A 13,719-nucleotide genomic window follows, 5' to 3' on the forward strand; every position below is an offset into this window, starting at 1 on the left:
TTAGAGCTTTGTAAAGACATTTTTAGAAGTTTTTTTAATGGCAATAGTTTGCATATACCACAGTAATATAAAAGGATTTAATACCTGTAGGAAAAGAGTTTTTCCCATTACTATTTACTTTCCTGCCTTCTCTCTTTTTCTCTGTTTCTCTCTCACACGCACACACAACTTTTTTGAGTAGCAGCTAGGAAATTGAGCTACCCTCAACCATGCATCTCATTTTGAGAAAGCTGTATTTCAGGTTGATGAAGCATGTTCTTCATCTCATTTTCTGCTGTTGGCCTCATTCTGCCCCTCTTTCTCAGTACCTTTAAGTTCTTGGATTCTTCCAAAGTCCGACCAGGTTCATTAGAAACAGCTGACCCTTGGCTGGCTCTGGACTTCTGGAAAATAGATGGAATTGAATTCTTTTGTCTTGGTCCAAGTTGAGCTCATGCTGGGCTCCTGAAGAGGAGGTAGGAAGGATGGGAGGATGCCCATCGAGACTTGGGGTGGATGGTACTAGACACCCTGGAAGGTCTTTGAGAAGTGGTTTCTGGTTCTGTCCAGGAAGCTCAGGAGGCAGGGACCATTAGCCTAAGATTGAGATGAACAGTGACCTGGGTGATAACCCAGGTGTAGTGAGGTGGATCCCACACCAGTTTTTGACTCTTTAGAATATCTCTGCAAGGACCATCTCATCAAAACAGAGGTCAGATTGGGCAGGTGTCACCACAGCAACTGGGGTGGAAGGACCCAGGCACACAGAGGCAGCAGGAGCATGGGGAGCGAGGCTGAGAGGTCCGAGGTGCCACCACAGTCCTGGGCATTTTCCTGTGAACCCAGAGCAGAGATGAAAGGGTAACATTCAAGATGAGGCAACCATCCCCACCAGAGGAGACAAGGAGTAGGGAGGAGGGTCTCTGGGACTAATAGGAACCAAAAACCTAGAGTAAGAAGGAAGTTCCAGAAAATGGAGGAAGTACTGGCACCTTTAGGCTGTTTGCCTTGTAGGGAAAAGTAGAGGCTGTACACTCAGCCCAAAACTGGGCTCAAGCCTCTGCTTGTCCCTAGTCTTGGAGTGGCTGTGGGGCCATGCCTTAGAATGACTTTAGGGAAGCCATCAACTCTGGAAATTTCTTTGAGGTGGATAACTTGTGGCAGTCATATTCAGTAAAGACAATACTATGTATAAGCACCCAGGTTAAGGCCATAAGCTAAAAGCACCTTACATAGTGGGTGCTCAATTAATGTTGGTCACCATTAGTATTATGCATATAATGGTTTCTTCTATTTGATCAGATCATTTGGAGCTAAGTGCAGTAGTAAGAACGGCAATATGGGGAAGCTAGGTTTTAAACCACTGAGGGCCCAAACCCTGGGAAATTTGGCCCTCCTTGTAAGAGTATCCTTGGCTCCTGGTTGACTTAGTATTTGAATGACACAGGGGCCTAAATGTAAATGCACATGCACAACTGTATTCCACAGAGATCACTTGTACGGTTATGTTCATAAGTGTCCAGAAGCACTCCTATCTGCAAGTGCCTTGGCACAGTCCCAGAGCTGAGGATTTGGGGATGAAGACCAAGCCCTGCCCCTTATCTCCCCTCCAGCCCTCACCTCTGGATGGAAGGCATGGCAGGAATCTGGTCTCCTGCGAAGCTTCTGGGAGCGCATCCTGTCACACTTGACAGAGGCATTATGTGAAGAATTCACTGTTAAGGTGAACACCTCATGACAGGAATGGATTCTGGAGATTCTAGAGACTAAGTTCAGGAAGAAACTCCCCTTGGTGGGACCAGCTGTCTTGCAAGTGGCTTCTAAGGTCAGAGGCAGCACCCAGGGGTGGGAGGTCGGAGTGGGGTGGAAGGCTGGAGAACAAATCACAATGCTCTGTGGGGGAGGGTGGGATGCTGACTGTGAGGGAAGCTGGCCTTGGCTTCTCAAAATCTGAGCCCCTCAGTGACGTCTCCTTCACCTCCACCCTTCCCTCAGCCGGCATATCGTGGAGGATTGGAAGGATATATTTGACTTCTGTAGCCTCCTGCAGGATTAGTGGGAAGATGCTACAGTCACAGGTGGGGTCTGTCACCAGGAGGAGAAGGTTACTACTGGGAATCTGTTGCATCACAAATATCCTGCAGCAGAGAGAGAGATGGGTCATGAAACTTCTCTATGGCAAGCATCACATTGAGTTTCTAGGGAGAGAATTTCTGGAGACTTAGTGTGGAGTTGGGCTGGCAGAGGAAGGAACAGAAACATGAGGCAGGTCAGATCATGACTGCAGGGACAGTCCTAGGCAAGGAACTCAGGACTTTTGGCTTATTTTACCCACAAGCCTTTGCAGTTGTACTGCTCCTTTCTAGCAGATCAAAGGTGAGGAAGTCCAAACTGGGACATTTTGAGAGTGAAAGGAGTTGTTATTAATATATGCAGGGACAACAAGCATAAATCAAGACTGTCCCAAGCAAATAGGGATGTGTGGCTGTCCTTGCTTTGGATGATGGCGGAGGCCAGGCCTTGTTGGGAAGATGCAGTGCTCAGGCTTGGCCACAAGGTGGCACACACAGCACACCTGCACACAGCCCGAAGCCCCACCAGAGGGAGGGAGTGAAGGATTAGGGAAAGCTTGTGCACTAGGCCTGGCGCATTATATAACAGTAGCTGCCACTTCTTGAGCATTTCCTATTGGGGTGGATGATTTTACACACACACACACACACACACACACACACACACACACACACTCACATGCGCATATATATTTAACTTTCACCATTCTGTATGAGGTTGGTATTATTCCTGTTTGTAGCTGAGAGAACAGGCTAGAAGTGGTTAAATAACTTGCCCAAGATTACACAACTAGGAAGTAGCAGAGTTAGTTTTTTAACTCAAATCTGTCTACTCTATAAAGTCTTTGCCTTATACCATACCATTTACTTTATCCTCATAACAAGACTTTGAGATAAATAACAATATTTCCAAGAAAGCTGCTGTGGTGAGATTAAAATCCCAGGCATTGCACACTAGTAGGTCTGACTATCTCACACCACAGTCTGAGGTGCTACACTATAAAATAATTTGCTTGAGGTCTAGGGCTCTAAGGTACATCTTGGGAAGCCCCTGGTAATGGCAGGGCTTTTTGGGAGGTCCTTGAGGTCGGGGTGGGAGTCAGCAGGAGAGAACTTTCTGTCAGGCCTTCCTGCCCTCCTGGGCCAGGGCTTGGCAGAGCTGGTCAGATCTAGTGGTCTGTACAGGGGAGAAGGCCTGAGTCTAGGCAGGGCCACACACAGGCTCCAGGCCCAAGAGTGGAGAGGCCAGGTGACAACGCTACGAGCCCTCTTCTAGCCCACCCACTCCTGAGAACACCTTCAAGCTTGCCAGTCTCTCTGCACAGAGATTTCTGAGGGAGAGCTGACTGGTTTCTTTCCTCAAAGCTATCCTTGACTTCCAAGGGCTTGCAGATGCAGCCAAGCTTGCCTGGCCCTGACACTGAGCTGCTGTGGGCTATGCAGGTGTGAGTGAGATCCACCCAGGGGGTCACCGAGAGAGGTTGTGGGAGCCTTTCTTCTGTGTGGCATGACTTGGGAGGCTGTGGTGGGGCGGGTGGGCCTGGATTTGGCCTCTGGACCAGCTCTCCCCAGGTTCCCTAAGACAGCAGCACACGGAACCGATCAGCGCCCCCAGCTGGCCTGCCCTCTGCAACAGCCTGTGTTTCCTTCACTAAGGCAAGTGAGAGGCAAAGACCCTGGGAGCATGGCTGGGGACCCTGGGAGCTGCCCTTGGGTCTTACTTCTGGCAGGCCCCACACTCGATGGCCCCGTTGGTCTCCTGGATGGCCGTCTGGTGCACAAACACGGGGTACTGTGTGTCACAGGGCTGCAGCATGTCCTGTTTCTTGTGCTTGTGGGCTGCAGAGAGACAGAGTCACACATGGGTAATGGGGTGTTGCTGAATTGGGAGGGCCTCAAGAAGCCATGCCTGTGGGGGTCTCTGCTTCAGCACTGCCAGGGCAGGTGCAGTCCCTATGCAATGAAACGCCCCTTTGTCCATGTGCATGCAGATGGCCCCCTTGTCAGAAGTTCTCAGGGCTTGTAGAGGAGAGGTTGGGTGGGAGGAAGACAGGGAAGGAAAAGGAACAGAATAAATGGAGCAAATGATATCACAGTGGAAAGGGCAGCAGAGAAGGCGTTGGGGGCCTCGGCTCTCAGTTGTGTGTGATTAGCAAACTAGCCCTGTGACCTTGGAAAAAACCACCTCCTCTCTTTGGAAGCCTGATCCTCAATGTAAGCTGGTTGGTTAGGAGGAGGGGTGGAAGTGGACCCCTTGAAGGTGCCCATGAGCACTGACATCCAGGGTCCGAGAGGTGAGTAGTAGGAGTGCCAAGGGGTGGCTGCGGGAGACTTTGGTCCCTTAATGCTATCAGCCCTCCCATTCCCATTGTGTACAGGTGACATTTCTCAAGTCTAGCTACAGTGCTCTCCATATGCAGCTCCCGGACAAGCCCTAGGCTTGCTGTCTTACCCCTGTGTCCAGTTATGAGCAGAGCAGCAAGGGCTGAGTGCCTGACTGCCGGGGACTGGGAGAGAACCGGCAGGGGAGGTTCCAGTGCCCAGAGCTGCTTAAGCCCAGGAGCCACAGCCTTTTAGACTCCTTAGTATCTGTGTGGTACACTTGGATTCACTCAGAAGGGGACAAAGGATGAGTGAACAGGACTCTGCAAAAGGAAAAGTTGAGGCCCAGGAAGCCCAGTCCTAAAGGGCCCACATTTGCTCCTGAGGTGAGCAAAAGCAAAACAAGGCTGGTTCACAGGCTGAGTGACATTATTTCTGTGCAAAATAGCAGCACTGTTTTGTCAACCGCACTTCTATTTCTTCCAGGCACTTCTCATGCCTTTCCTTTTGCTCTCAGGGCCTATCTGTGAAATAGGGGGGTAGGGGTGGGCAATATCACTCCCATTTGATAGATCCCTAAGTCAGGATTACATAGGTTAGTAGGTCTCAGGGTTAGTAGGAGAGCTATAGGTCTCCTAAACTCCCAGACCCAGAAACTTCCCACTAGACCTTGAAGGGGAGGGGAGGGGAGTCTGCAGGCAGAGAAGTTGGGTGTCTATATATTCGGTCAGGTTCCACCAGACCTTCAAGGGCTCCTGCTGGGCAGTGTGGCTGTCTGGGCCCCCTTGGAATCTGAGAGTGGGTGCTCTGGCTTAAGCTTGCAGAAGACTCAGGGCTAGCTCCACTCCTTCCAGGGGCCAGTTGCACTGGCTTTGTCCCCTAAGCCTGTCACCTGAGCCCCTTTGTGTGGGTAGGTTATCTCAGTGACAATGATAGTAACAATGCCAGCCACGATAGGGTGAAGTGGCTCCCATGCAGCTGGGAAAGGGCATCAGGGCCTCACTCATCCATGTCCTCGGACTCCCAAGTCCAGCACTATTCACTGAGGACATGGATGAGTGGCCAGACCAGGCCTCCTCGGCAGGAGGGAGAAGCTCCAGGGACAGCTGCCCTGAAGATGAAAAATTCTGAACAAGCAGATTGAGGGAGATCATTCCCAGTTTTTGCAAGATGCAGCTGCTGGCAGAGAGAGAAAGATAAGGAGGGGAGCTGTGTCCCCCACCTTGTGTTCCCATGCAGAGGGGAGGAGGGACCTGTTTCTAAATGGGTTGTGACACATGGTTCCTGGTTCCTGTCACAGACACCATCAGGAAGCCAAAGTCTTAAAAATGGGGTGGGGAGTGCAGCCCAGGCAGTGGCAATGTTCCAGAACCCCACGGCAAAGGCTCTATTAACGTGGAGAATTGAGTAAAACTGGCTAAAGCAAGACAGTCCTGTGTGGTAGGGGAACCCCATGTTAGCCAGGCAAGTGGAAGCCACTAGCTTCTTTTTTGCATTTAAAGATCAAGTGGCTGCACTCTCCTGGGAGGGGGGCAGTCTAGAGTCACAGCTGATCTTTGACTTGTGATCAGGCCTTTGGAGGACACAGTCCTCAGATACAAGGTCACAGGAGATTTACTGTCCCCAGAGTGTTCCTGTGACCAGACCAAGGCCTCCACCTACCATGCCTTCAACCCTGAGCGCTGCTGAGGGCTCGGTGGACACCTGAGCTGGAGGCATCACTGTTTCTTGCTCTGCAAGGAGATTTGGTGGCTGCTCATCCTTTTCCACTTGGAATCATAAATGTTCCTACCCAAGGAGGTGGTTCCCCTGGGGTAGGACTGTACTTGTGTGGGATAAGATCTGGGCTGTCCCGCTGCCCCGTGAGGAATGGGGCTTTAGGTTGGGAGAGGCCCTCTGAGTTAGGGTGTCCCCAGTGAAGAGAGCTCAGCCTTCCTTAGATGCACGCCTGGGATGGAGAGCTGAAGACAGGCCCTTTGCAGTCCCTCCCATACCCCCCACACTCCCAGGCTCCCCAGTGAATGCTACTTACACTGATGGAAGACCGCTTTGGCTGTCCAGATGTGAGGCCCAGCACAGGGCGGGCATGATGTCCCATGAGGGCAGGATGGCACGGGTGGTGATGTCACATGGGATGAATGATGTCACATGGAGCAGTGGGTGTCCCAAGATGGTGTGATGTCACACAGAGAGGTGAGGGGAGCCAGGAGTGACAGGGAGGTGATGAGTGAGAGATGGCCCAGCAGGGTGAGAGGTGAGCAATGGACTTTCCAGAGTCCCCATCCCCTCTGTCATCCTCCCAGAAGTGACAGATTCTACTGAAATGGCTTTGATAGTAAGCACTCCCTTTTGTGGTCCTGTATACTCACCCTCGGCCTTGCTGTCTGCACGCCAGGAGCCCCAGGCACTCCACTCGAGCAGGAGCCTGTCAGATGCAGAGCGGAATCCCAGAGACCTGCATGTCCTCCCCAGCTGGGCCCTCAGCCGGCTGGAGCACCAGAGCTCCCTGATGGCCCCTGGTCAAGCCCCTCTCCTCCAGGACACCCTCTCCCTGCCTGAAGCTCGTAGGTGAGCAGAGAGCCTCACAACCTCTGGCAGCAGAGTGTAGGAGGCAAGCATCATACATGCCCGGCCAGTTCCACCCAGGGATCTTGCCTGCCTCCTCTGGGGTTGTGGGGACTTTGGACAGCTCCTGCTCAAAGGGCTCCCTCATAAGCCACACTTGCATGAAGTTCCCCCAGGGCCCCACCCCCTGTCCCAGATGCAGACCCCACTCACAGCAAGAGCTCATTCAGTAGCCACCTGGTAGCAGTCAGGAGGGCAGAGATTGGCTGGGAAGGAAAGGGGACACACAGTTAAGCCCAGGACCCCAGGACCCTGGCGAGGGCTCCCCTCAGCACTACCATTAACGACCACGGAGGGGGGGGGATCCTCCTCCTGCTGCCACCACCCCCCACCCCTTCCCAGCAGAGGGAACATTTATAACTGAGTTATCTGATAAATTTCTATTGTAGGGCAGACACTTGGGGTTAGACAATGCCCATCTAGAAGACTAGTGAAGTTCTCTTCCTGATGAGCCAATTAGGTTTCTGGTGCTAGTGAAAGCACTAGCAACTGAGGTTAGGAACAAAGCAAGAAAGGAGCTATGTGGTCTGCTTTCTCTGCCAGAGATCCCTGGTTATCTCACGAGCTGCCAGAACAATTCCCTGAAGCCCCAGAGAGAAGACCTGGGGGCAGGGGACAGGCTGAGAACAGGGGGCAGGGGTGTGGGAAGAGGTTGGACAGGACTTTCTGATCAGAGTCAAGAGTGGGGTCCTGGGGCTAGCAGGTGGGAGGAAAGTCTGGGGTGACACTTACGCTGACCAGGGGCCGGGCAGCGCTGTGGTGGTGATTTGATGGTTTGCACATGGCCTGGTAGTCATACATAGTCACTCTGAAAATCAGAAACAGAATCTGGGGAGTCCAGACCTTCCCCTATTCCCTGCCCCCACCCAGGGGAAGTTTGCTGCAGGGTTTTCATTCACCAGGATTCATGAGGGTACATGGGTTAGGATAGGCAGATCAGAAAATTACATCTCGGCACTTTGCTTTAAAGAAGTTGAACAGCAAATTTGGTTTTCCCTCTAAGGGCCCATATGACCTTATACCCCTCTCCACCTCATGTCAAGTCCCTGGCTTCAGAAAGGTTGCTTTGGGAGCTCTTTGGGGCTTTTACTATGGGTTTTTGAGGTCAGGATCCCGATATCTGTCGGGACCATTTAGCATCAGCTCCTGCCTTTTCTGTGTGTATTCAGTCTGGGGAGAAGCATGTCCCACTTACTGGCTGAACACCCCCGTGCTGAGCAGCTGGGTCATGAGAGCGCCATCCACCTCCCCCAGGAATCTTCCCATCTGTGAGGGAGAGAGAGGGGGGAGAGGGAGAGAGGAAGGAAAGGATGGATGGAGAGGGAGGGAGGGAGAGAGGGGGAGAACAAGGGGAGGGAAAAGACGGAGGAGGAGGGGGCGTGAGAGATGGGTGGTGAGAGGAGGGAGGGAGCTGGAGCTGGATGAGGACTTCTAGGTCCCCCACATTAGGCCAGGCTCATTTCTGAGCTCCAGACTAGTTGCTGGTTGGGTTTCCCCTCAGATTCCTTTCAATATAATCAGAACTGTATCCATTCCACCTGGCCCTTCCCTCTTTAACCTGCTCCCCTGCCATATTCTCAGTCCTTTTTAAACTCTAAGTTGTAATCCATTAGTTGGCCATGAAATCAATATGGGGGTTGCAGTCTGATTTTTTTTTAGGCATAGAATTCCTTTGAACAATTTCATGTGAACTGCATGCAGTCAGGTTAAACAAGGTTTTGTGAAATTTGGTTTGTTGTATCTGGTGCATGTGTATGTCCTAGATCAGATGTAACATGTATTTCTTTCTGTGAATCATGGTCTAAAAAGGCTCAAAAGCAGAGTTCTGTCTCTCACACTGGCATCCTTATCACTCGGCCAAATCCTGTTTTCGGAACTCTGGAGCTGCCTTTGATTTTCCCTCCCCACTCCCCCCACCTTTCCAGTTACCAGTGTGCCCTGCGGGTTTGTCATTCACCTTCTGACTCGTGGACAGTGACTTAACCCAGACCTTTGTCAACGGCAGCTCACTCCACCCTCCCAACTGGGCTGTCTCCCAGTCCCCAGCCCTGCTGCCAGACAACCTTTCTCAAATACAGCTGGGATTTGGTCTCCTTCCTGCTCCGTCCCTCCATTACCCAATCAGCCAGCACTGGTGAACACCCACCAATGCGCCAGTGTGCCAGGCTAGGCAGTATCCTCCAAGCCTGCAAAGTCCCTCCACGTTGGTTGACACCCAAGCCTACTGTGCTCTGGCTTCAGACTGCCCTCCAGCTGCACCCCTACACCGACCTCCTCACCTGCCCTGGCCTCTTCTGCCAATTTCTCAGCATGGCAGAGTGAAAGAGTCTGGACTTAGGTACTGGATTTTGACTCAGATCCTGGCTCTGGCACTGCCCACTGTGTGGCCATGGGTAGGTTAGGGGATAATGTGTCCCATGCATCTGGCACACAGTGAGTGCTCTGTATGTGGTGGCCATATGACAGGAGATGCTCCAGGCCTTGGCTCTTCTCTCTGCCTCAATGACCCTTCCTCAGTCCCACTCCAAGGAGCTTTACTTGTCCTCCTCTAAGAAGTCTTTCTTTCTCCCCTCTCCAGCTGGAGTGATGGCATCCCTCCTCTGCACTTGGAAACCTAGAGGCTAATGACTAAGGCACGAGGCAGTAGCCATGAGAGAGCTGGATACAATGAGACACTCAGGCTTTTCTGAGCTCTGTGCTTTCTTTGGCCAGAGGCTTATTGTGTTCTGAGGCCAGAACACAGGGGACAGCAGAGAGGGGCTGAGGGCACTTAAGGGAAGGAACAGCAAGTGAAAAGGTGAGAGGCATCCAGTCCTGCTGTTCCTCACAGTGCAGCCCTGAACCCACTTGGAGTCCCTCCAGTTCAAGTCATCCCTCTCTGTCAGCTGCGGTTTGCTAAATTTTGCTGTTCCAGTGACCAGGTGTCTGTGCATTCCTGCATTACTAGACAGCGAGATCCTCCAGGGCAGACATCCACCTCCTGGCTTCTCATAGACCACACAGTGTCTTGTTCATGGTCACTATTCAGCATGTATTTGCTGAAGGAATGTGTGAGTGAATGGACAGGGGGATGAATGAGTGATCTGAGTACTCTTGCTGGGAAAGTGCAACGGGATGGAAAAGAGGCTCCTGATGAAGCTGCCGGCCCGAATTCCCACAAGGCTGTCCCTTTATCTCTCTTTGTTGTTCAGACACTTGATTCTGAGAAGACAAGCTCCTGAACACTGGGAAAAATGTGTCCTCCTCTGTACCTACACATACACAGAGTGACTTTCTAGGATATGTCACTCTGGCAGAGCATATCCATCCTCCCCTTCTTCTTTAGGTAAGGCAATCCTGACTTGAATTACGGTAGCAATGTGTTCGCTAAAACACTACATTTCCCAGACTCCCCTGCAGCTGGGGCTGGCCAATGAAATGTGAGCAAAGTTCCTGGGTGAGACTTCTGGGAATCTGTTTAAAGGGAGATCTGCTGAAGCACCTCATTCATGGCTGTTGACCTCCCCCTTCTTCCTGTCTGGAAAGTGGACAAGAAGGCAGGAACTCCTATGGCCATGTTGTGATCTTGAGGATGGGGACACCTGGTGACCACACCATACCAGGCCTGGGCTACTTTTCTCTATTCTTTCACGTGAGAGAATAAACCTTTAATTTGTTTAAAACACTGTACGGGCGCCTGGGTAGCTTAGTCAGTTAAGCAGCCAACTTTGGCTCAGTTCATGATCTCGCAGTTCCTGGGTTCAAGCCCCAAGTGGGCTCTGTGCTGACAGCTCAGAGCCTGGAACCTGCTTCGGATTCTGTCTGTCTGTCTGTCTGTCTCTCTGCCCCTCCTCTGCTCTCAAAAATAAGTTAAAAAAAAAAAACCACATAAAAAACACTGTAGTGGGGGCACTATTGCTGACAGCAGAACACTATTCTGTGCTGATAGTTTCATTTGAGCTTCATCAGAGTGAATCGATGCCTCAAATAGGTAAACTGATTTAGTTCCTGACCCTGCAAAGCCCAAGTTGAAACACTCAAACTTGAGTACCCTTGTCAGTTTAGGTCCCCCAGACTGACTGTGGCATAGCACCCAAAGCACAGCACAGCACAGCACAGCACAGGGTCTCCTGCCTCTGTCCACCCACAGCACAGTACAGGGTCTCTGGAAGCTCCAGGTCCCCATGCCATCTAGGTTTGCTCACAGCAGGTCAGGGCTCCACTTGTGTACAGGGGGCAGTCCAAAGATAAGCAATGTCCTTTGGACTGCCTGAGCTCTGGGACTGCATCCAAAGGGCCTGGGGCTTTCTGTGTTTCCTGTCTGTTATGAGGCAGGAGTGAGATGGGGTCCTGCGAGGTACCACCCAGGGCCTCGAGCAGGAAGCAGATGGGGCAGGTGGTGGCAGAGGGGGCAGAACTGATGAGTATTCCTGCTGACTGAGCAGCAGCCCTGTGCATAGGCTAATTTGCATGCCTGTGTGAAGCTACTATCCCCAGAGGGAAGGGAGGCCAGAGGATGAGTGGGGGAGCCCTTGACTCTGGAATGGGGCAAATGTCTCACAGCCTTTTACCCAGGGACAGCCTCAGTTTCTTCTCTAAAAAATTAAGGGGTGTGAGGATTAAATGAGTTACCAGAGTGAAGTCACTGTGTGTGGCTCCTCATGAGGACCAATTTCTTTTTGTTCCTTACTACTGTACAGCCCTGCCTGTTTCCTCTGAGCTTCTCAGTCTCTTGACAAGTGCCTTTGGCCCCACAGTGGGACCAGGGAAGCATGTGGAGGAGTGGCCATTAGCACCACTTTGGAAAGAGGCACCCAGAGGTCCTCTGCTGTGATGGGTCATCTCTGGGGCAGGTGGCCAGCTGAATTTTTCTCTAGAGACACCCAGCCTGAGCTGCCCAAATGAGGCTGCCTTGACCCCAGGAAGGCTCTGCTGCCAGAGCCTGGGGGAGCCTGGGATGTGCTGAGGCAGGTGGTGAGGGATGGGGGCTGGAGCGGCACGGTCAGAAGCATGAGCCAGGCAGGGAGGCTGGAGGTTTCTCCTGCACTGTGTCCACCGTACCCACTGCACTGGGAGTATGACTGGAAGACAGTGGGGGGCACTTGCTTGGTAGGTGTGTAGGAAGGCAGGGAAGGAGAAGGGGAAGCCAAGGAAAACAGGAGCTGAGTCTCAAGACAGGCACATCAGAGGCCCTGGTCTGAGGACAAGCTCAGCATTTTGGGCTGGGGGTAGAGGGGCGCATTCCTTCTGAGAGATTCAAGTCCTCAGGGAAAGACATCATGATGGGGCATCTAATTTTTTACCTTTGCTGTTCCTTTGAGGTCCACTTTGAAGCTCTCCTGTGTGGGTGCTACCCACAGGCAAATGACAGGACTTGGAGTCCCCAAATCCAGGGTGACAGATCCACTGTAAACATTACAAAGATCTATAGAGCTGTTGTCACTTTCTTGGCCCCAGCTGTCTGCTTCTCTTTCTAGGCCCCAACAGAGGGCTGTAATCCTGTCATCTGTAGTTCTTTATTAAAAGAATGAGCCCTGAGCTGGAAGAGAGGCTCAGTGGGACCAAATGTCTAATCAGCAGGACTGGAACACCACCAGGGCCAGGAGAGATTCAGGCTGCCCCTCCCTCAGGCAGACCACAGATGGTGCCTTTGGGCACTGCACTCACATTATTTGCTGGGCAGGAGGGCCGCAGTGAGGAAGGGCTGGGAGGGACTTTGGGAAGAATCTTTGCATCCAGAGCAGTGACAGTCTTCTCTCCTCCGGTCCCTGGATGGACCTCAGCAGGGACAAGGAGTAGTCTGGACCTTCTGGCACATTAGCCCAGTTGGGAAAGTGCATCCAGATCAACAGCAGCTGGCATTAAGGCCTGGGAAGTGGCTCTCAGACTTTATCACACATCAGAATCATCAGAGGCCTTGTCACATCGCAGTTGGTGGGCCCCACCCCAGACTTTCTGATTCCCTTAGTCTGGGTAGGGCCCGAGAACTTGTATTTCTGTTAACTTGTATTTCTGCTGCCGCTGCTTCCAGTACCCCTGCCCCCCAACACTTGGAGGCTTAGGAGTAAAAGGGGGGGAAATGAATGAGTTGGAGGAGGGGCCAGACCATGTGGTCCTTGACAGCACTTGGGTGTGTTTGGGGAAGGGGAAGGGATTTATGGTAGAACACTTCTGTAATGGTTCCTTGGTAGGTTGGATGTAGTAACTTGCTTCTAGTGAATAAAATATAGTAAAAGTGATGGGATGTCGCATCTGAAACTAGGTTCCTGGAGACAGTGACTTCCACCTTGTTCTCCCTCTCTCTGTCTCTGGCTCTTCTTGGCTTGCTCACTCTGATGAACCAAGTTGCCATGTTGTGAGCTGTCCTGTGGAGAGGCCCATGTGGTGGTAACTGACCATGTGAGTGAACTTGGAAGCTGACCGTCCTCTAGCCAAGCCTTGACATGAGTACACAGCCCTGGCTGACACCTTCCTTTCAGCTGTATGACAGACCCTGAGCCAGAATCAGCTAGCTAAGCCACGCCCAAGAACTGTGGGACAGTAAGTCAGGTGGCTTTAAGCCTCTACATGTTGGGGTAAATTGTTACATGCAACAGATAACTGTTACAGAGTTGTTGAATGGAGGAGTTAAAACAAAAAGCAAAAATGGATGGATAGACAGCTGATCTACAGCATCAGCACCCGCTTTCCACCACTGTGTTTCCACTCACCTTCCAGTCCAGTCCCTGCTTCTTCCAGGCCT

General features: G+C 51.8%; 1 protein-coding gene across 10 annotated transcripts in view; it reads right to left on the reverse strand.

Moving 5' to 3' along the window:
- The window catches only part of CACNA2D4 (calcium voltage-gated channel auxiliary subunit alpha2delta 4), a 114,273-nt gene continuing 100,554 nt past the window's right edge, over nucleotides 1–13,719 (reverse strand). For 3 of the 10 annotated variants that reach the window (XM_040462933.1, XM_040462934.1, XM_040462927.1), the window contains 7 exons: nucleotides 8,194–8,264; nucleotides 7,731–7,806; nucleotides 7,152–7,204; nucleotides 6,743–6,798; nucleotides 6,406–6,426; nucleotides 3,773–3,890; nucleotides 1,699–2,117 (listed from right to left, as the gene is read on the reverse strand). In XM_040462933.1, the coding sequence (XP_040318867.1) occupies nucleotides 1,739–2,117; nucleotides 3,773–3,890; nucleotides 6,406–6,426; nucleotides 6,743–6,798; nucleotides 7,152–7,204; nucleotides 7,731–7,806; nucleotides 8,194–8,264 (774 nt within the window). In that variant the 3' untranslated portion in view covers nucleotides 1,699–1,738. The other 7 variants (XM_040462931.1, XM_040462930.1, XM_040462932.1 and 4 more) reach the window with 6 other exon arrangements.

Source organism: Herpailurus yagouaroundi, unplaced genomic scaffold (assembly GCF_014898765.1).
Source record: "Herpailurus yagouaroundi ecotype Mexico unplaced genomic scaffold, PumYag 355, whole genome shotgun sequence".
Classification (NCBI taxonomy): Eukaryota; Metazoa; Chordata; class Mammalia; order Carnivora; family Felidae; genus Herpailurus; species Herpailurus yagouaroundi.